The 23,040-nt window shown below is 39.7% G+C and overlaps 1 protein-coding gene across 2 annotated transcripts in view; it reads left to right on the forward strand.

Annotated features, from left to right (window-relative positions):
• Positions 1–23,040, forward strand: part of SPAG6 (sperm associated antigen 6) — a gene marked incomplete at both ends in the record, with an annotated part of 73,533 nt that overhangs the window by 36,554 nt on the left and 13,939 nt on the right. The window contains 6 exons of one of the 2 annotated variants that reach the window (XM_082648323.1): positions 393–598; positions 1,486–1,659; positions 3,268–3,420; positions 13,953–14,144; positions 20,829–20,945; positions 22,864–23,009. In XM_082648323.1, coding sequence (XP_082504449.1) covers positions 393–598; positions 1,486–1,659; positions 3,268–3,420; positions 13,953–14,144; positions 20,829–20,945; positions 22,864–23,009 — 988 coding nt within the window. The remainder of the gene's footprint in view (positions 1–392; positions 599–1,485; positions 1,660–3,267; positions 3,421–13,952; positions 14,145–20,828; positions 20,946–22,863; positions 23,010–23,040) is intronic. The other variant, XM_082648324.1, reaches the window with a different exon arrangement.

A 23,040-nucleotide genomic window follows, 5' to 3' on the forward strand; every position in this document is an offset into this window, starting at 1 on the left:
GTGTGGTTGGTAAATTTTTGGTACTTTAATTTTCTCTGTTATTGTAAACCATGCATAAAATGCTTGCCTATTGAGAAGTGCAGAATTGTCAGAGCTTAAACAGCTGACATCTGCTTACTCTCTTAAAAAAAAAAAGAATAGGAAGCCATTTCAGCTTAATCTACCTCAAATGTGTTCATGTAAATGGAGGTCCATCTATTGACCTGTATTCTTTTCAGCTCAGGATTGGTCCACATGGTTCATGAAACCAGGAAGCCTGATTAGAAATGCAGATGTTGAGACAGTGAAGTACACCGTCCCCTTTTCCCTTTGCTGTATCTGTCAGGGTGAAAAGTGGCTTGTACAAGGGTCAGTCACCCATACTCACTTAATTACTTTTCTTGGACCCACAGAGCTGTCACAAGCTGTGGTGGACGCGGGAGCCATTCCTCTTTTAGTGCTCTGTATCCAAGAGCCAGAAATTGCTTTGAAAAGGGTTGCTGCTTCGGCCCTCAGTGATATTGCAAAGCATTCTCCAGAGTTGGCACAGACAGTGGTGGACGCAGGAGCAATTGCTCACTTAGCCCAGATGATCCTGAACCCTGATGCTAAGTTGAAGGTAGTTAAAAATAAAGAAACAAACAATCCAGGATTCTGATAATCTAAGAAGATGGAAATGTGTGCAGATTAATATTATACATTTTTAAATAATTAGTAAATTATCATGGAAAACAGATATGAAATATTGTGTATTTGGTCCTTTAATATGTGAAAACTGTGCTGTAAGGATTAGACAATAAAGATGTGACTGGGAAAAAGTATGTGCAACGCTGAAAACTAGAAGTAGCATCAGAATTAATACTAATAATTAAAGTAAGGAATCACGTAATGATTAAATCTCAGGGTTAGAAGGGACCTAAAGGTTTTCTAGCCCATTGTTATATTTAAGTTTCCTGTAAGAATTGCCATATTTACATTAGTCTTTTCTATAGCTTTCTAAAATCTAATTTTCAGTTGATAGTTACCAATTATACTTTTATATTCTAATAGTTATATTCTGTAAGATTTAAAAATTGTCAATATTAATTAAGCAATGTAAAGTTTTACAAATGATATTGGCAATATCCCAAAATGTTAGTTCTGCTTGATTGTTACTGTACTACATTACTGTGTTTATCGTCAATTAACAATTTAAGTATTGTGTAATTAAGAAATAGTATTCATCCCAGGGTCATGTTCTTTGACCAGCCTCAACTGATAAGAGATTTAAATAGTCAATAGTGTGAACTAAGATGTTTAACTTGGATATGAGGGAATTTAAGAAATTGAGTATTGAGGTATAAGAAGACTAGGATGTGAATGCCTCGAGACTCCTAGATTATGTTGGATGTGTGATTGTTTTTTCCTCTTTATAAAGGAATTTGAGTGTGTACGAAGCTGTTTAAATTATGTCTGAACTCCACAGTGGAGTCTATGTAACATTTGGGTTTGGTTTTTGCTCAACAGCGTCAGATCCTTTCAGCTCTCAGTCAGATTGCGAAACATTCTGTGGATCTAGCAGAAATGGTGGTTGAAGCAGAGATTTTTCCAGCTGTACTTACCTGTCTGAAGGACAAAGATGAATACGTGAAGAAAAATGCTTCCACTTTAATTAGAGAGATTGCAAAACATACACCTGAGGTAAAACAAGGAAAAAAAAAAAAACAGCTTCAAAATACAACAGTATGGGGCTTCCCTGGTGGCGCAGTGGTTGAGTCTGCCTGCCGATGCAAGGGACTCGTGCCCCGGTCTGGGAAGATCCCACATGCCGCGGAGCGGCTGGGTCCGTGAGCCATGGCCTCTGAGCCTGCGCGTCCGGAGCCTGTGCTTCGCAACGGGAGAGGCCACAACAGTGAGAGGCCTGCGTACCGAAAAAAAAAAAACGAAAAAACCCAACAGTATGCAGTTAGTTTTAGTTTTTAAGTAAAACATCAGTTTGTTCACAGGGCTCAGGGACAGTGTCACATGTTGTGAGGGGTTCTCGTCCTCAGCACTGTTGACATTCTGGACCAGGTCATTCTTTGTCGTGAGGGGCCGTCCTGTACACTGTGAGGGGCCGTCCTGTACACTGTAGGGTGGATGTTTAGCAGCATCCCTGGCCTCTGCCCGCTGGATGCCAGTAGCGCCCCTCCCCCAAGTTGTGACGATCAAAAATGTCCCCACATATTACTAAATGTTTCCTAGGGGACAAGAGTGCCCCCACTTGAGAACCACTGGGTTATATCAATGGAGTTTGAGTCTGAAATCTCAGGTTTTAATCATTTTCTGCTTTCCATTTCTAGATTGTAGGGACCGTGGACCTTTGTTGTCCTGTCACTCTAGGTCAGCTGGGCGTAGTGAGAGATGGTGCCCCTCCAGGTTGGGAGAGACCATCAGGCCCCCTGACCTGGCGTAACTGCTCTAACAGCTGCTCTTGCACAGTGGTTCCTGCTCTGAGGTGTGAGGTGGGAAAGGAATAGAGACGAAGCGAACCTGGGTAGATTCTGAAGTTATGTCTTTTTCTGTGTATATTTTCACTAATCAATTTCATTTCACTAAACTTTTAAGTAGTCCTTATTCTTTTTTTTTTTTAAATTATTTATTTATTGGGATGCACCAGGCCTTAGTGGCAGCACACAGGATCTTCGTTGTGGCGTGGGAGATCTTTAGTTGCGGCACATGGGATCTAGTTCCCTGACCAGGGATTGAACCCAGGCCCCCTGCATTGGGAGCTCGGAGTCTTAGCCACTGGACCACCAGGGAAGTCCCAAGTCCTCATTCTTTATTTCACCCAACATCTTTATCTGGTTGAGATTGTTCAAGACTGGAGTGCAGTCAGCTAGAGATCATTGCTGGCAAAGGAAGGATAATGGGGCTAGACTATTTCAAGTCTGATCTCACCTTTCAGCATTCAGTGATTAATCCAATTCTTACTCACACCTTGTGATAGGGGGTTTCAGCAGTTAGCTAGTTATGAACTAGCCCTAGACTTAGTGTTTAGGTGAGGAGTTTTGACATCCATTATGATAAGGATAAAGTCGTGCAAGAAAAATTGAGCCACAGAGAGGGTCCTCACAGTGAGCATATTCTGTACATTAGAAATAGCAGGACTGTTACCCTTGTACACTTCTTTGATAAAAATAATAATTTCACTAAATGACATTTCAGATTTTACCAGACGTTTTTTACGTCCTAAAATTTAAAATTTGGCAATGCTGAAGTAATATTTAAAGATCATCTTACACTTTAGCTCTCCTTCTTTCCTCTTAGCTTTCTCAGCTGATAGTGAACACGGGGGGAGTTGCTGCCGTGATCGATTGCATTGGGTCCTGCAAAGGAAACATAAAGCTGCCGGGCATCATGATGCTTGGCTACGTGGCAGCTCATTCTGAGAACCTGGCAATGGCGGTCATCATTTCCAAGGTTTGTTCTTGCTTCCTTTTCCTCTGGTTATTGCAGTGAGATACTCTAAGACAGAACCACAGATTAATACTATCCCACAGAGTGTAAAATATAGCTGACCAGAGTCAAAGAACTACCAGCTTTCTTCAAGGCTTATTAGTAAGTTTCCCAAAGCAGTGCTTGAAGTAAAGTTTACTTGGCAGGAAGTTTAAAGTTTTACTCAGTGTTTAATATCAATAAAATGTCAACACCTCTGAGTGTTAGTATCACCTATATCTAAATACCATGTATTTGTATCCTGAAGGATTGGCTTTACAAATATGTAAAGCATACTTTGATTAAAGACAGCTATCATAAATGACATGCCCAGTGGTCATTTTGATTATTCCGTACATTCTCCCCCTTCCTGCCATTTGGGCAGGATATGACAATGGATGGCTCTCTCTCCTTCAGCTTCCATGAGCTAATTTATCTTCTTAGACATGGGCAATTCAGAGCACATGTTGGATAGCATGTTTCTGACATGCTGTTTCCTTGCTCTAGGGATTTGGCCTTATCTCAATTTACGGCTTGGAATTAACCCACCAGATCACGTAGCCCTGGCTCATAGTAGGTGATCAAAAAATATTTGTTGAATGAATAAATATTGATCTCCTGAAGCATGCTTCAAAGGCTGCGTGCTCCCAGTGTCTCCGGCAACCCTCTAGGATGTGGGTTTCTTATCAGCATGGAAAATCTGCTGCTGTATGTTAAACAGAAGTGTGGATTTTTTTTTTAATCCTTTGCTAATCCTCAGAATAAAAATGAGCCTCAGATCTTTATTTTCTACCTATTCCTTGATAATTCTTTACTTCACTCCCTTTTTATCTCTAGCTATTCCTTTTGTTCTTCTATTACCAAAGACTCTGATAGTGACTAGAGCAGTAGTGCTGCTTTCTGAAGGGTCACCATGGGGATGCGATCAGGATTCTTGATTCTCGGTTCTTTTGTGGATAGTCAGAAAGCCTACTGTAGGAAGGATGAGGAAGGAAGCAGCAATTGCTTTTGCTTCCTGTGTTTCTTCCCCAGACTAACCAGGAGGTGCTCCCTGCCTTTGTTCTGGGGCTGCTTCTGGCCTCTCCCATCTGGTTTGTCTTCCATTTAACTGATCAAGGTGGGGGCACCAGCAGTTTGAGGCAGACCACGCAACACTGCCTCATCCTTTCCCGTTCCGTGTAGTACTCTCAGGACTGAGAACACCTCCAGTCTAAATGATACTTTCTAATGTTCAAAGCACATTCAGTGCTCCTTGTCTCATTTGCCGTTCAAAACAACTGAGGCCAGTAAGTCAGAGTGCTGGGCATGGGGTAAAGGGGGCTGGCTGTCTTCTTTTCCTCCTGCTTCTTCAGTCTTGGTATGTCTCAGAAGTATGGACTTTCTGGAGAGTTACCTCATTCTGAAGATAGAAAGATTCTGACCTTTTTTTTTTTTTTTTTGTATGGGCAGACACATTTTTAGTCATAAGAAGGAAGTCAAAGAAATATGGCAGATCTCTTCTTTAAGAAATTGGTCTTAAAAACCTAATTTAAAGGTGGAGGGAAAAAAAGTATATATGATCATTTGGCCTTTGCTGCAGTAGCATGACCCATGTGATAGTGGCTTTTGTGGTGCTAAATTTTAGGTGATAATTCTTCTAGTCTCAAGTTAGTTAGAAAATTATGCCTATACAGAATGAATTATAATTTGATTTGGTTATTTGACTCTTCCTTGGGTATATAAACTGTGATGCATTTGAGGCCCTTTAGTTAACTCTGTTTTGATTATTTAGATGAAGTTTGAAGTGCAAGATATAAGCATATGCCATCTGTGTAACAAAAGTACTCATCCTCCTTTGACATTCAATCATGTTAAAATGGGCAAAACTATCATTTAAATGTTGACAAAAATTAATGGAAATTTACTATTTCAGAAAAGGTTTTAGTGACTATATTTTACCTAAAATTTACTTCAATAGGATTCTTGCTCATATTATTCATTTGATTTTGGATCTATAGTAGGTATTTTGTTCTCAGATCTGTTATACTTGGTGAAAAGTCAATTTTTAAAAGGATTCTAAATTAACTTTTTTAACAAGGGAAAGCAAAAGGTTTTATTTTTATTTTTTTAACATCTTCATTGGAGTATAATTGCTTTACAGTGGTATGTTTCTGCTTTATAACAAAGTGAATCAGCTATACATATACATGTATCCCCATATCTCCTCCCTCTTGTGTCTCCCTCCCACCCTCCCTATCCGAACCCTCTAGGTGGTCACAAAGCACTGAGCTGATCTCCCTGTGCTATGCGGCTGCTTCCCACTAGCTATTTTACATTTGGTAGTATATGTAAGTCCATGCCAATCTCTCACTTCGTCCCAGCTTACCCTTCCCCCTCCCCATGTCCTCAAGTCCATTCTCTATGTCTGCGTCTTTATTCCTGTCCTGCCCTTAGGTTCATCAGAACCATTTCTTTTTTTTTTTTTAGATTCCATATGTATGTGTTAGCATACAGTATTTGTTTTTCTCTTTCTGACTTGCTTCACTCTGTATGACAAACTCTCGGTCCATCCACCTCACTACAAATAACTCAATTTTGTTTCTTTTTATGGCTGAGTAATATTCTATTGTATATATGTGCCACATCTTCTTTATCCATTCATCTGTTGATGGACACTTAGGTTGCTTCCATGTCCTGGCTGTTGTAAATAGAGCTTCAATGAACATTGTGGTACATGACTCTTTTTTTTTTTTTAGTGGTACGCAGGCCTCTCACTGTTGTGGCCTCTCCCATTGCGGAGCACAGGCTCCAGACATGCAGTCGCAGTGGCCATGGCTCACAGGCCTAGCCGCTCCGCAGCATGTGGGATCTTCCCGGACCGGGGCACGAACCTGTGTCCCCTGCACCCCTCAACCACTGCGCCACCAGGGAAGCCCCATGACTCTTTGAATTATGGCTTTCTCAGGGTATATGCCCAGTAGTGGGATTGCTGGGTCATATGGTAATTCTATTTTTAGTTTTTTAAGGAACCTCCACACTGTTCTCCATAGTGGCTGTATCAATTTACATTCCCACCAACAGTGCAGTAGGGTTCCCTTTTCTCCACACCCTCTCCAGCATTTATTGTTTGTACATATTTTGATGATGGCCATTCTGACTGGTGTGAGGTGATACCTCATTGTAGTTTTGATTTGCATTTCTCTAATGATTAGTGATGTTGAGCATCTTTTCATGTGTTTGTTGGCAGTCTGTATATATTCTTTGGAGAAATGTCTATTTAGGTCTTCTGCCCATTTTTGGATTGGGTTGTTTGTTTTTTGATATTGAGCTGCATGAGCTGCTTGTAAATTCTGGAGATTAATCCTTTGTCAGTTGCTTCATTTGCAAATATTTTCTCCCATTCTGAGGGTTGTCTTTTGGTCTTGTTTATGGTTTCCTTTGCTGTGCAAAAGCTTTGAAGTTTCATTAGGTCCCATTTGTTTATTTTTGTTTTCATTTCCATTTCTCTAGGAGGTGAGTCAAAAAGGATCTTGCTGTGATTTATGTCATAGAGTGTTCCGCCTGTGTTTTCCTCTAAGAGTTTTATAGTGTCTGGCCTTATATTTAGGTCTTTAATCCATTTTGAGTTGATTTTTATGTATGGTGTTAGGGAGTGCTCTAATTTCATTCTTTTACATGTAGCTGTCCAGTTTTCCCAGCACCACTTATTGAAGAGGCTGTCTTTTCTCCATTGTATATTCTTGCCTCCTTTATCAAAAATAAGGTGACCATATGTGCATGGGTTTATCTCTTGGCTTTCTATCCTGTTCCATTGATCTATATTTCTGTTTTTGTGCCAGTACCATACTGTCTTGATTACTGTAGCTTTGTAGTTTAGTCAAGTCCAGCAGCCTGATTCCTCCAGCTCCATTTTTCTTTCTCAAGATTGCTTTGGCTATTCAGGGTCTTTTGTGTTTCCATACAAATTGTGAAATTTTTTGTTCTAGTTCTGTGAAAAATGCCATTGATAGTTTGATAGAGATTGCATTGCACCTGTAGATTGCTTTGGGTAGTATAGTCATTTTCACAGTGTTGATTCTTCCAATCCAGGAACATGGTTTATCTCTCCATCTGTTTTGTATCATCTTTAATTTCTTTCATGAGTGTCTTATAGTTTTCTGCATACAGGTCTTTTGTCTTCTTAGGTAGGTTTATTCCTAGGTATTTTCTTCTTTTTGTTGCAGTGGTAAATGGGAGTGTTTCCCTAATTTCTTTCAGATTTTTCATCATTAGTGTATAGGAATGCAAGAGAGTTCTGTGCATTAATATTGTATGCTGCTACTTTGCCAAGTTTGCTGATTAGCTCTAGTAGTTTTCTGGTAGAGTCTTTAGGATTCCTATGTATAGTATCATGTCATCTGCAAACAGTGGCAGTTTTACTTCTTTTCCGATTTGTATTCCTTTTATTTCTTTTTCTTCTCTGGTTGCTGTGGGTAAAACTTCCAAAACTGTGTTGAATAATAGTGGTGAGAGTGGGCAACCTTGTCTTGTTACCGATCTTAGTGGAAATGGTTTCAGTTTTTCACCATTGAGAATGATGTTGGTGGTGGGTTTGTCATATATGGCCCTTATTATGTTGAGGTAAGTTCCCTCTGTGCCTACTTTCTGGAGGATTTTTATTATAAATGGGTGTTGAATTTTGTCGAAAGCTTTTTCTGCATCTATTGAGATGATCATGTGGTTTTTATCCTTCAGTTTGTTAATATGGCATTATCACATTGTTTGATTTGCATATATTGAACAATCCTTGTATTTGATCATGGTGAACGAACGTTTTAATGTGCTGTTGGATTCTGTTTGCTAGTATTTTGTTGGATTTTTGCATCTATGTTCATCAGTGATATTGGCCTGTAGTTTTCTTTGTGACATCTTTGTCTGGTTTTGGTATCAGGGTGATAGTGGCCTCGTAGAATGAGTTTGGGAGTGTTCCTCCCTCTGCTATATTTTGGATGAGTTTGAGAAGGATAGGTGTTAACTCTTCTCAAAGTGTTTGATAGAATTCTCCTGTGAAGCCATCTGGTCCTGGGCTTTCGTTTGTTGGAAGATTTTTAATCACAGTTTCAATTTCAGTGCTTGTGATTGGTCTGTTTATATTTTGTATTTCTTCCTGGTTCAGTCTCGGGAGGTTGTGCTTTTCTAAGAATTTGTCCATTTCTTCCAGGTTGTCCATTTTATTGGCATAGAGTTGCTTGTAGTAATCTCTCATGATCCTTTGTATTTCTGCAGTGTCAGTTGTTACTTCTCCTTTTTCTTTTCTAATTCTATTGATTTGAGTCTCCTCCCTTTTTTTCTTGATGAGTCTGGTTAATGGCTTATCAATTTTGTTTATCTTCTCAAAGAACCAGCTTTTAGTTTTATTGATCTTTGCTATCGTTTCCTTCATTGCTTTTTCATTTATTTCTGCTCTGATCTTTATGATTTCTTTCCTTCTGCTAACTTTGGGGTATTTTTTGTTCTTCTTTCTCTTATTGCTTTAGGTGCAAGGTTAGGTTGTTTATTTGAGACTTTTCTTGTCTCTTGAGGTAGGATTTTATTGCTATAAACTTCCCTCTTAGAACTGCTTTTGCTGCATCCCATAGGTTTTAGGTCATTGTGTTTTCATTGTCATGTGTTTCTAGGTATTTCTTCCTCTTTGATTTCTTCAGTGATCTCTTGGTTATTTAGTAGTGTATTGTTTAGCCTCCATGTGTTTGTCTTTTTTACAGACTTTTTCCTGTAATTGATATCTAGTTTCATAGCATTGTGGTCAGAAGAGATAGTTTATAGAATTTAAATTTTCTTAAATTTACCAAGACTTGACTTGTGACCCAAGGTACGATCTATCCTGAAGAATGTTCCATGAGCCCTTGAGAAGAAAGTGTATTCTCTTTTTTTGGGATGGAATGTCCTATAAATATTAAGTCCATCTTGTTTAATGTATCATTTAAAGCTGGTGTTTCCTTATTTATTTTCATTTTGGATGATCTGTCCATTGGTGAAAGTGAGGTGTTAAAGTCCCCTACTATGATTGTGTTACTGTCGATTTCCCCGTTTATGGCTGTTAGCATTTGCCGTATGTATTGAGGTGCTCCTATGTTGGGTGCTTAAATATTTACAATTGTTATATCTTCTTCTTGGATTGGTCCTTTGAGCATTATGTAGTGTCCTCCTTTGTCGCTTGTAGTAGTCTTTATTTTAAAGTCTATTTTGTCTGATATGAGAATTGCTACTCCAGCTTTCTTTTCATTTCCATTTGCATGGAATATCTTTTTCCATCCCCTCACTTTCAGTCTGTATGTGTCCCTAGGTCTGAAGTGGGTCTGTTGTAGACAGCATATATATGGGTCTTGTTTTTGTATCCATTCAGGCAGTCTGTGTCTTTTGGTTGGAGCATTTAATCCATTTACATTTCAGGTAATTATTGATATGTATGTTCCTATGACCATTTTCTTAATTGTTTTGGGTTTGTTATTGTAGGTCTTTTCCTTCTCTTGGCTTTCCTGCCTAGAGAAGTTCCTTTAGCCTTTGTTGTAAAGCTGGTTTGGTGGTGCTGAGTTCTCTTAGCTTTTGCTTGTCTGTAAAGATTTTAATTTCTCTGTCGAATCTGAATGCGATCCTTGCTGGGTAGAGTAATCTTGGTTGTAGGTTTTTTCCTTTCATCACTTTAAATATGTCCTGCCACTCCCTTCTGGCTTGTAGAGTTTCTGCTAGAAATCAGCCGTTAACCTTATGGGAGTTCCCTTGTATGTTATTTGTCATTTTTCCTTTGCTGCTTTCAATAATTTTTCTTTGTCTTTAATTTTTGCCAATTTGATTACTATGTGGCTTGGTGTGTTTCTCCTTGGATTTATCCTGTATGGGACTCTCTGTGCTTCCTGGGCTTGATTGACTATTTCCTTTCCCATATTAGGGAAGTTTTCAACTATAATCTCTTCAAATATTTTCTCAGTCCCTTTCTTTTTTTTTTTTTTTTTTTTTTTTGCGGTACACGGGCCTCTCACTGTTGTGGCCTCTCCCGTTGCAGAGCACATGCTCCGGACGCACAGGCTCAGTGGCCATGGCTCACAGGCCGAGCCGCTCCGCGGCATGTGGGATCCTCCCAGACTCGGGCACGAACCCGTGTCCCCTGCATTGGCAGACGCACTCTCAACCACTGCGCCAGCAGGGAAGCCCTCAGTCCCTTTCTTTTTCTCTTCTTCTGGGACCCCTATAATTTAAATATTTGTGCATTTACTTTTGTCCCAGAGGTCTCTGAGACTGTCCTCAATTCTTTTCATTCTTTTTTCTTTATTCTGCTCTGCAGTAGTTATTTCCACTATTTTCTCTTCCAGGTCACTTATCTGTTCTTCTGCCTCAGTTTTTCGGCTATTGATTCCTTCTAGAGAATTTTTAATTTCATTTATTGTGTTGTTCATCATTGTTTGTTTGCTCTTTAGTTCTTCTAGGTCCTTGTTAAATATTTCTTGCATTTTGTCTATTCTATTTCCAAGATTTTGGATCATCTTTACTATCATTATTCTGAATTCTTTTTCAGGTAGATTGCCTATTTCCTCTTCATTTGTTTGGTCTGGTGGGTTTTTACCTTGCTCCTTCATCTGCTGTGTGTTTCTCTGTCTTCTCACTTGGCTTAACTTACTGTGTTTGGGGTCTCCTTTTCACAGCCTGCAGGTTCGTAGTTCCCATTGTTTTTGGTGTCTGCCCCCAGTGGCTGAAGTTGGTTCAGTGGGCTGTGTAGGCTTCCTGGTGGAGGGGACTAGTGGCTGTGCTCTGGTGGATGAGGCTGGATCTTGTCTTTCTGGTGGGCAGGACCATGTCTGGTGGTGTGTTTCGGGGCGTCTGTGACCTTATTATGATTTTAGGTAGGCTCTCTGCTAATGGGTGGGGTTGTGTTCCTGTCTTGCTAGTTGTTTGGCATAGGGTATCCAGCACTGTAGCTTGCTGGTCATTGAGTAGGGCTGGGTCTTATCGTTGAGATGGAGATCTCTGGGAGACCTTTCACCGTTTGATATTATGTGGAGCTGGGAGGTCTCTGGTGGACTGGTGTCCTGAACTCGGCTTTCCCACCTCAGAGGCACAGGCCTGACACCCGGCTGGAGGACCAAGACCCTGTCAGCCACACAGCTCAGAAGAAAAGGGAGAAAAAAAGAAAGAAAGGAAGGAAGGGAGGGAGGGAGGGAGGGAGAGAATAAAATAAAGTTATTACAATAAAAAATAATTATTAAAAATAAAAAAATTGGGCTTCCCTGGTGGCTCAGTGGTTGAGATTCCGCCTGCTGATGCAGGGGACACACGTTCATGCCCCGGTCCGGGAGGATCCCACATGCCGCGGAGCGACTAGGCCCGTGAGCCATGGCTGCTGAGCCTGTGCAGCCGGAACCTATGATCCACAATGGGAGAGGCCACAACAGTGAGCAGCCCGTGTACTGCAAAAAAAATAAAAAAAAAAATAAAAATTAAAAAGTAATTTAAAAAAAGAAAGAAGAGAGCAACCAAAGCAAAAAACAAATCCACCAATGATAACAAGCGCTAAAAACTATGCTTAAAAACAAACAAAAACGGACAGACAGAACCCTAGGACAAATGGTAAATACAAAGCTATACAAACGAAATCACACAAAGAAGCACACACATACACACTCACAAAAAGAGAAGAAGGAAAAAAATATATATATCATTGCTCCCAAAGTCCACCTCCTCAGTTTGGGATGATTCGTTGTCTATTCAGGTATTCCACAGATGCAGGGAACATTAAGTTGACTGTGGAGATTTAATTCGCTGCTCCTGAGGCTGCTGGGAGAGATTTCCCTTTCTCTTCTTTGTTCGCACAGCTCCTGGGGTTCAGCTTTGGATTTGGACCCGCCTCTGCGTGTAGTTTGCCTGAGGGCATCTGTTCTTCGCTCAGACAGGACGGGGTTAAAGGAGCAGCTGATTCGGGGACTCTGGCTCGCTCAGGCAGGGGGGAGGGAGGGGTACAGATGCGGGGTGAGCCTGCGGCGGCAGAGGCCAGCGTGACGTTGCACCAGCCTGAGGCGCGCTGTGCGTTCTCCCAGGGAAGTTGTCCCTGGATCACGGGACCCTGGCGGTGGTGGGCTGCACAGGCTCCCGGGAGGGGAGGTGTGGACAGTGGCCTGTGCTCGCACACAGGCTTCTTGGTGGCGGCAGCAGCAGCCTTAGCATCTCATACCTGTCTCTGGGGTCTGCGCTGGTAGCCGCGGTTCGCGCCCATCTCTGGAGCTCGTTTAGGTGTTGCTCTGAATTCCCTCTCGTTGCGCACCCTGAAACAATGGTCTCTTGCCTCTTCATCAGCTCCAGACTTTTTCCCGGACTCCCTCCCGTCTAGCTGTGGCGCACTAGCCCCTTCAGGCTGCGTTTACGCAGCCAACCCCAGTCCTCTCCCTGCGCTCCGACCTCCGAAGCCCGAGCCTCAGCTCCCAGCCCCGCCCGCCCCGGCGGGTGAGCAGACAAGCCTCTCGGGCTGGTGAGTGCTGGTCGGCACCAATCCTCTGTGCAGGAATCTCGCCGCTTTTACCTCCTCACCCCTGTTGCTGCGCTCTCCTCCGCAGCTCCGAAGCTTCCCCCCTCCACCACCCGCAGTCTCCGCCGGCGAAGGGGCTTCCTAGTGTGTGGAAACCTTTCCTCCTTCACAGATCCCTCCCACTGGTGCAGGTCCCGTCCCTATTCTTTTGTCTCTGTTTTTTCTTTTTTCTTTTGCCCTACCCAGGTATGTGGGGAGTTTCTTGCCTTTTGGGAAGTCTGATATCTTCTGCCAGCGTTCAGTAGATGTTATGTAGGGGTTATTCCACATGTAGATGCATTTCTGACGTTTTTGTGGGGAGGAAGGTGATCTCCGCATCTTACTCTTCTGCCATCTTGAAGGTCTCCTTCTTCAACCAAAATGCTGCTGCATTGACTTTTTAAAGTCACACAGGCAGATGTCTGGGGTGGTTGGTGATCCGTGATGTTGATAGCAAAGAAAGGATGTGTGTTCTAAGTGGTGACACCGAGGAGTCCAGCTCCCTGATCAGATCTGGAAATCCTTTGCCCCGGGGGCAACCTCGGAGAGCGTCCTGCGCCCCCCGCCACTTCTCCGGACTCTGGGGCGCCACCTGCAGCTGAGTCACCAGCCCGGCTGCCTCTGGGATGTGTGCGCCGGCCCCAGCCGGCCTCCCCTCAAGCAAAAGGTTTTAAAATCCTACGCATTTTTAATTTGTCACAGGGAAATCTGGTTTTGCCTAAATACTGGTCTGTGGCATCTGTTTTTTGGTTAAATGCCTCTGTTTGGGGAGTAAACGCTAGTGGAGTTATTTAGTTTAGTTGGATTGTTACAGATAATTAAGGTAAATTAGTTCTAGTCATTTTATTGACTTGAAAAATGACAGCCCCTGTGAAGTGCTCATTTATTGAACCGTTTAAGAAAAGGATCAAGACCAAAATGATTCCTTCTAACGTTTGAGAGACAGGGAAGACTCTTTAATCCTGCTCTGGATTCATAACTCTTGCTCTTTTGATCAACGCTGCAGGGTGTGCCCCAGCTGTCAGTCTGCTTGTCGGAAGAGCCAGAAGATCATATTAAGGCTGCTGCTGCCTGGGCCTTGGGACAGATTGGGAGGCACACTCCGGAGCATGCCCGGGCTGTCGCGGTCACAAACACTTTGCCCGTCCTGCTTTCTTTGTACATGTCGACCGAAAGTTCTGAGGATCTTCAAATGAAAGTAAGTGCTTAATTCTTGACTGTTTTAATGAGGCTTTGTTAGATTTTGACTCATTCTTTAAAATGTGTAAATTAAAATGTTTTAATTTTCATCATGGACAATATCGCTTTTCTGAGTCAAGAAATAAATTTATCAGAAGAAGTGAGGTGACTCTTTGAAAATGAGTTACCCTTGTCTCTAAAAATCAGTGATATATTTTAATGAAAGTTCTCTGTAGGTACAAAGTTGTTTGTAAAATGAATGTCTGGTTGTTGCCTTCTACATTTCTATTGACTTTTCTTATGAAATAGGTTATTGAATAATAGGATTTTGGAGATGGAATTGGCCAGAGAGTACTTTAGTCCATTTTACATTAAAAAATTGAGTCTAAAGAAATTTAAGCTGCTTTCCCAAGGTATTCCTGAAGCATGAGCTACCTCTCCTAACTCCAAGTCTGCCTGATCTTTTAATTATGTCTTATATTTGTTCCTTAAAGGAAAAATGACTGTAAGATTCACTAAATTAAACATTTTTACATCATGCATTTAAAAAAAAAATTAAGATTTCTAAAAAAAATGTTACTAGCTACTGAAATGATTCATAAAACATGAATATAAAGTAGGATGGGTTTGTAAAATAATTTTAGAATTTCAAAGAAAGAAAAATGCTTCCCAGCATACTGCCTATTAGGAAAACATGTAACTTTTGGAAAGCAGCTTTCAGAATTGACTTGGGTTGAGAGAAGTACACAGAAAAGACAATCAAAATAACAGTAAATTAAATTACTTTTAAATTTTAATTAAAACACTGAAGTAACAAATAGGAAAACACATTTGCTGGAACAACTTTAGGTGCTCTAACAAGGCAGGAAGTCTGCTTGAACTTACAGTTGAGAGACTCTGAAAGCGATGTCGTGAGTCATTTATTTGGTTTATAAATTTTATAAAAGTGAGTTTATGTTGATTTGGTTATGTTTACATGTTTTTTCTCTACAGATTCATTGGGGGAAGTTGATTTCTAAGATTAACGCTTTTCCCGTTTTTATAAGACTTTCTAGATCAAAGCAATGATTTAATAGATTTAGGGCTTTTCCCTTACTTGTCTCCAATGTTGACTCCATTCCTTGGCGATGCTTGGTAGAGAGTAAGATTGACAATGTGCTAAGGTCTTTTCCTGTTTAACAATTGTGTGATTCTTTGACTTTCTGGTGAGAAACCACAACTCCATTTCCAATTTTGAGTTGTCCAAGTACATCTGATTTACATACATATACTTTTATTTTATTTTATTTTATTTTTTTAAATGTATTTATTTTATTTTTGGCTGCGTTGGGTCTTCATTGCTGTGCGCAGGCTTTCTCTAGTTGTGGTGAGCAGGGGCTACTCTTCATTGCGGTGGGTGGGCTTCTCACTATGGTGGCTTCTCTTTGTTGCGGAGCGTGGGCTCTAGGTGCACGGGCTTCAGTAGTTGTGGCATGAGGGCTCAATAGTTGTGGCTCATGGGCTCTAGAGCACAGGCTCAGTACTTGTGGCCCATGGGCTTAGTTGCTCCGCAGCATGTGGGATCTTCCTGGACCAGGGCTCGAACCCGTGTCCCCTGCATTGGCAGGCAGATTCTTAACCACTGTGCCACCATGGAAGCCCTACATATAATTTTAACCTATGTATGTAGTTCTCTTTTTGTGGCATATTTCTTTAACCCATTATCATAATTGTCTTTCTTCCTCCCTCTTCCCTCTCCTCTTCCCCACTTCCTCCTCTTCCCTCCTCCCTCCTCCTCACTTCTCATCCTTCCCACCCTTACCTCTAGTAATCCAGGGAAATAAAAGATTACATCAGCTAGAGCATGAATAATTAATAGTGGAGTCAGTAGTAATTATAGTTTGAGAAACCCTTGCAAATAGTCTCTGAGGGAGCACTATATACTATTTACATGCTACCAAGTTTATATAACTTGGTTTTTAATGAGTTATTATGATATTATGTTGTATAAATATCACCAGAGTAAAATAAGTTTGATAACTTTACTTTTTGAAGTCAGATAATTTTTATCTTGTATTAGTTTAATAAAGGTGGTTTTATTAAAACATTTAGGTTTACTAATAGAAGATTCCTTTTGCCCTTATTTAATATAATATTTACTTTCAGGAAATACAGTGGGTATTAAATTAAAAGTGATTTATCAGTCTTTATCCTGTCAACAATCTTTCCAAGGCTTTAAATCCATCCAGATATTTTCTTATTGTAGGGACTTAATCATTCCTTTTCTTTTCTTCCCCAAGGTCTCTTGGATTCTATCAGTTGTTGTTTTAAAGGCTTTAGAGTGAAAGTCCAAATCTGTTTGATGTGACACTATCTCAGTAGGGAAAATGTATCCAAGAGCTTTAGGAACTGTCTAATGGTGTTTCTCATTTGTTACTCTGTAGCAGCTTTCAAATTATAAGGCCATGTTGAAGTTCATTTTGTCCCAAAGGCATGTCAGCTTCTGTAAGCATTCTCTAATTGGTTCTGATCCATGAGAGAGAGCCAAGGAGCAGCCCCTTGGAATTTCTTGCACATTTTCACATAGCCTTACTGTCTATACACCTATGTAATTTCAAATACCTTATAAAAACTGAAAAGAATATATATCTTTTATATAATCAGCTTACCTACATATATTTTGATAATATTCAGGCAACTACACTTGTTTTGATTCAGAGATATCATATCGAAATGTATCATCTTAATTTGGCATTTGGATGGTTATAAAACTATTCAAATAGTTATAAAACTATTTCTAAGATAATTATTTGATTTAATTATTGTATTCTTATTGTCTTGGTTGTTCCCCTTTATTTTTAGCAGCTTTATTGAAATATAACTCATATACCATATAATTTACCCATTTAAACTATACAATTCAATGGTTTTAGTATCTTCACAGGTGCAAACATCACCACAGTCTAATTTTAGAACATTTTCATTCTCCCATTAGCAGTCACTCCACATCCTTCCTGTTTAGCCCCAGGCAACCATTAATTTACTATCTGTCTTTGGGGATTTGCCTCTTCTGGACAGTTCATTTAAATGAAACCATACAATATATGTGGGCTTTTGTGCCTGGCTTCTCTCACTTAAAGTTTCAAGGTTCATCCATGTCATAGCATATATCAATATTTTGTTCCTTTTAATTGCCAAATAATATTCCATTGTATTGATATATACCACGTTTTATTTTTCTGTTCACTGCTTAGACATTGGGTTGTTTCTACTCTTTGACTATTATAAATAATGCTGCTATGAACATTATTATGCAAGTTTTGTGTGGACGTATGTTTCCATTTCTCTTGGGTATGTACCTAGGAATGGAACTTGCTAGGTCATATGATAACTCTTTTTGACATTTTGAGGAACTGCCAAACTCTTTTCCAATGTGACTGTACCAGTTTACATTCCCACCAGCAATGTATGAGGGTTCTAATTTTTCCACATCTTTGCCATCACTTGTTATCGTCTTTGTTTTTTATTATAGCCATCCTAGTGGGTGTGAATTGGTATCACATTCTGGTTTCGATTTGCATGTCCTTGACGGCTAATGATGCTGAAAATCTTTTCATGTGCTTATTGGCCATTTGTATATCGTCTTTGGAGAAATGTCTAATCAGACCCTTTGCCCATTTTTAAATTGGGCTATTTATCTTTTTATTATTGAGTTGTAAGGGTTCTTTATATATTTCTGGATACAAATCCTTATCAGATGTATGATTTACAAATATTTTCTCCCATTCTGTGGATTGTCTTATCACTTTGTTGATGGTATTGTTTAGAGCACATTTAAAAAGGAAGTTTTAACGAAGTTCAGTGTATTTTTCTTCTTTTGCTGCTTGTGCTTTTGGAGCTATATCTGAGAAGACTTTGCCTAACACAAGGTCATGAAGATTTACTCCTATGTGCCCCCCTCATTTAAATAACTATAGCTCTTTGGGTCAGAATGCTTTCAGAATAAAATTAACTTTTGAATAAGAAACATTTTTCATTTTAAGCAGTTTTCATTAGAGATCATTCATTAAGGAAAGCAACAGTGAATAATTTTTTGTTACTCCTTTCATTTTCTGTGAAAAACAAGTGAAGTGGCACCAAGTGTTTGCCTAGAATTGACAGTTGTATTTTGTTAATTACTACGCTTATGTGTGTTGTTGAGATTAAAAAAAAATAGTATTGCTAGTCACTTACTGTGGTCTTTACAATAGCTTTGATCAGTGTGGCTGAAGTCAGTTTTTAGAAATATCAGAAAAATTAGTGAATGTAGAACTGTAGATGCTATGCTAGTTCATAGGAAAACCAGGCTCAAACTCAAGTTGCCCTAAGTAGATAGCCCATGACCCCTTCCCTCACATCATCATGTATTATATATGTCTAAGGATAAGCACTAGCTACTAAATGCTCTGACATTTAGCAAAATTCATAGTCTCTCATTCATTATTTCAAAGTAACACCTTACTTGATTTCCTGAATTAGGTAAATAAAAGGGTTTGTTGACCCCATGTAATTTCTGTACAATTCACAAAATGAAGTTGTAGGAACAATTTTATTTCGTTCACAGCCATAAATAACCAAATATAAGGCACATTTTCTAAAGGCTTATACATTTTAAATCCAAAATATGACGTGATCTTATATGTAGAAAATCCTAAGGAATACACACAGACACACACATACACAAATACTAGAACTAATAAGAGTTCAACAAAATCACTAGGTATAAAATCAATATAAAAATCAATTGTATTTCCATATCTTAGTAATGAGTAATTCAAATATGAAGTTAAGAAAATAGTTTCATTCACAATAGCATCAAAAAGAATAAAATACTTAGGAATAAATTTAACAAAAGAAGTATAAGGGCTTCCCTGGTGGTGCAGTGGTTGGGAGTCCGCCTGCTGACGCAGGGGACACGGGTTCGTGCCCTGGTCCGGGAGGATCCCACATGCCGCGGAGCGGCTGGGCCCGTGAGCCATGGCCGCTGAGCCTGCGCGTCCGGAGCCTGTGCTCTGCAACGGGAGAGGCCACAACAGTGAGAGGCCCACGTACTGCAAAAAAAAAAAAAAAAAGAAAAGTATAAGACTTGTACACTGAAAACTATAAAACATTGCTGAAAAAAATTAAAAAAGATCTGAATAAATGAAGAGACATTCCATGTTCACAGATTGGAAGATTCAATATTGTTAAAATGGCAATTCAATATTGTGAAAACCATCTACATATTCAATACAATTCCTGTCAAAATCCCAGCTGGCTTTTTTCCCCCCAGAAGTTGAGAAGCTGATCCTAAAATTCATATGGAAATGCAAAGGACTCAGACTAGCCAAAACAATCTTGAAAAAGAAAGACTTACACTGCCCAACTTCAAAATTTATTATAAAGCTACAGGAATCAAGATAGTGTGGTACTTGCTTACAGAAAGACATATATATCAATGTAGTAATTGAATTGAAAATCTGAAATAGACCCTTTTATGGTCAGTTGATTTTTCACAAAGGTGCCAAGGCAATTTAATGTTAAAAGGATAGTCTTTTCAGCAAACTGTACTAGGATAATTATTATATCCTCAGACAAAAATATTAATTTGGACCCATGTCTCATACCATATACCAGAATTAACTAAAAATGGATAATAGGTCTAAATATAAGAATTAAGACTATAAAACTCTTAGAAGAAAACATAGAAGTAAATCTTTTTAACCTTGGATTAGGCATTGATTTCTTAGAAGTGACGCTTAAAGCACAAGTAATAAAAGAAAACATTGATAAATTAGGTTTCATCAAAATGAAAAACTTGTATGCTTCAGAAGACATCACTGAGAAAATGAAAAGACAAGCCGCAGACTTGGAAAAATTACTTGCAAATCATATATTCAAGCAAGGACTTGTATTCAAAATATGTAAAGAGCTCTTACAACTCAATAATAAGAGGACAACCCAACTAAAAAATGGGTAAAAGATCTGAATAGACATTTCACCAACAAATGATCAATCAGCACATGAAAAGATGTTCAACATCATTAGTGATGATAGAAATGCAAATCAAAACCATAATGAGATATTACTTTACAGCCACAAGAATGTAACTATAAACGGGCACGAGGTTTCTTTTGAGATGATGAAGATGTTCTAAAATTAGATTGTGGTGATGGTTGCACAGCTCTGTAAATTTACTAAAAATACATGGATTTTAAAATGAGTGAATTTATGGTATGTAAATTATATCTCAATAATGTTGTTAAAAAAATCTTAAACCCAGAACTTGACAAGTAAACAAAACCTTAATTAACTAATATACTAATATTTCTTTCATGCTGGATAATACAACTGATTATTAATCATGATATACATCCTGATCTAGAAGTTTATAGTCAAAACTCAAGTATATTTCTTGATGAAGGATAGTGAAGCTCAGTGGATTTCTAGTGTCATTAGAGTTCTTGATTAATAAGTTGGCAGTCTATCACCAGCTTGGAACTGTTAGAATTGGAGTAAGGCTGTCTGCATGGTACAGTGGATGTGATCTCCGCTATCCCGCTGGTAGACCTGGTCACCAACAGCAGTTAAGTTCATCACAAGCTCTTCACTTCATTTTCAAATTCCAGGAACACAAGACATGAATTCTTGTCAAGCTTTCATTGATTACTTACTTTGGTATGTATTTTGCTTTGTATTTCAATAGAGTAAAAAAGCCATAAAGAACATCCTACAAAAATGCACCTATTTACCAGCTCTCGAGCCATTTCTGTATGATGCTCCTCCCAATATTCTGAAGTATGTGGTTGGACAGTTCAGTAAGGTAAGACATGCTCTCTTAGCCTAGAAGTGGGGGAAGAAAATTGAAATGGGGTATTAACTTGTTGCTTCTGCTGGGTCAATGTTTTCTTCTGTAAGATGGGGGCAGGGTTTTACTACTTAACTTTCACCTATCATATTGACACGGAAGGTAAAATAGGTTAATAAAATTAACATAAGCTAATAAAATTCACACATAACTAATTCACACTTTCTTCTTCCTCACATTTTCCTCACAGCCTCTGTACTGTCTTTTTTATGTTCTTGGAGAGTAAAGAGTCAACATATAAAAACCTCATAGCGCAGATAATTTATACTGAGAAGTAACTTTTGGTAATTTTCCCAGTGTCTGTTAGTTTCACTCATCTGGGAACACTGCGAAGGTCTTATAAAGAAAAGGTAAAAGGTCTCTGAGTCACTGAAATATTTTTTGCAACGTGCATGCACTTTACCGGAGATGCTTTGAGACAGTCACTTGGAGTGTATTGACTTATTCTGTGAACAGTTTTAACAAACGTGGCTGTCATATTTCTTAGACCACTGCAGATTCAAGGTAGTAAGGTAGAAAGGTCAAGCTGCTGGAAGGGGCTCAGCCAGTGGGACTGACTGCTGAAAGCAGAGGCTGAGAGAGAGTGAGTGCGTTCTCACAGCTGTGGATGGCCAGGAGGGGGACCCTAAACTATCAACTGTGTTCAGGAGGTTGGGTTTAAGAAAACAGGGTTGTTGGAATTAGTATCCCACTGTGGCCGTGAGCCCAGGCTCTGGAGCTGGGGTGCCTGGATTCCCCATTTACCAGCAGCAATGCCTTTAGCAAGTCTTGACCTCTCTAAACCTTAGTGTGATTACCCATAAATAGGGTTAATAAAAGAACCTATTTATAGGGTCATTGTAAAGGTTAATGAGATGTTATATATAAAGAGTTTAGCTTAGGGCTTCCCTGGTGGCGCAGTGGTTGAGAGTCCGCCTGCCGATGCAGGGGACACAGGTTCGTGCCCCGGTCCGGGAAGATCCCACATGCCGCGGAGCGGCTGGGCCCGTGAGCCATGGCCGCTGAGCCTGCGCGTCCGGAGCCTGTGCTCCGCAACGGGAGAGGCCACAACAGTGAGAGGCCCGCGTACCGCAAAAAAAAAAAAAAATTATGTGGCAAGTGCACAGATAGGGGTTTAACAGAATTCCATGAGAGAAGAAAAGTACCCAACTCATCCTGCGAAAAGAGAATAGGGCTATCCCAGAGAAAGTTTCTTAAAGGAGGTGACATCTGAGCTGAGTCTTAAAACATAAGCAAGAATGGGAATTTCCTGATGGTCCAGTTTCCACTGCAGGGGGGACTGGTTCGACCCCTGGTTGGGGAACTAAGATACTGCATGCCACGTGGCGTGGCCAAAAAAAAAAAAAAAAGATAAGCAAGAGTGAGCCAAGTAATGGGGGAGGTGTGTGGAGGGTGGAAGGGTATTCTAGGAAGAGGAAACAGCATAGGCAAAGGCAAGAAATGGTTTGGACACACCCTTTGAGATTATTGAAATAAAATTTAGCATAGAGGTTGGTAGGGAAGGACGCTGGAGAGATGTTTAGGACCTGAGTCACAGAAGGCCCTCTGTGCCTTGTTAAGGAGCTTGGAGAGACCTTCAGTTTGTATAAGAGAAGAACAGATACTGCTTTACCTTGTATGTATATGAGTGGCTCTCCATTATCTTTGCTCCTGTTCATTGCCTTTATTCCATCTCCACAACATAAAAAGTTAAGAAATTTCTAAAAAGGCTGCATTTTACTTCCAATGATCAGCAAATTTAGGCTCATTATGTTGCAGGTATATTGGACATAAATTCTCTTATGTATTTCCTCAGGTATATTATTGCTTTTCAGTAGTAAAAATCCAACTTGGAAAAGAAAAGCTGACATTTTTGTGTGCTTCACTTTTCAAGGTGCTGCCGCATGATAGCAAAGCTCGACGACTTTTTGTAACAAGTGGTGGACTTAAAAGGATTCAAGAGATAAAAGCAGAACCTGGATCTCTCCTTCAAGAATACATCAACAGTATTAACAACTGTTACCCAGAAGAAATAGTAAGGTGGGAAAAATGGACTTTGAGAAGGTCAAAG

Source organism: Grampus griseus, assembly GCF_964374135.1.
Source record: "Grampus griseus genome assembly, chromosome: 2".
NCBI lineage: Eukaryota > Metazoa > Chordata > Mammalia > Artiodactyla > Delphinidae > Grampus > Grampus griseus.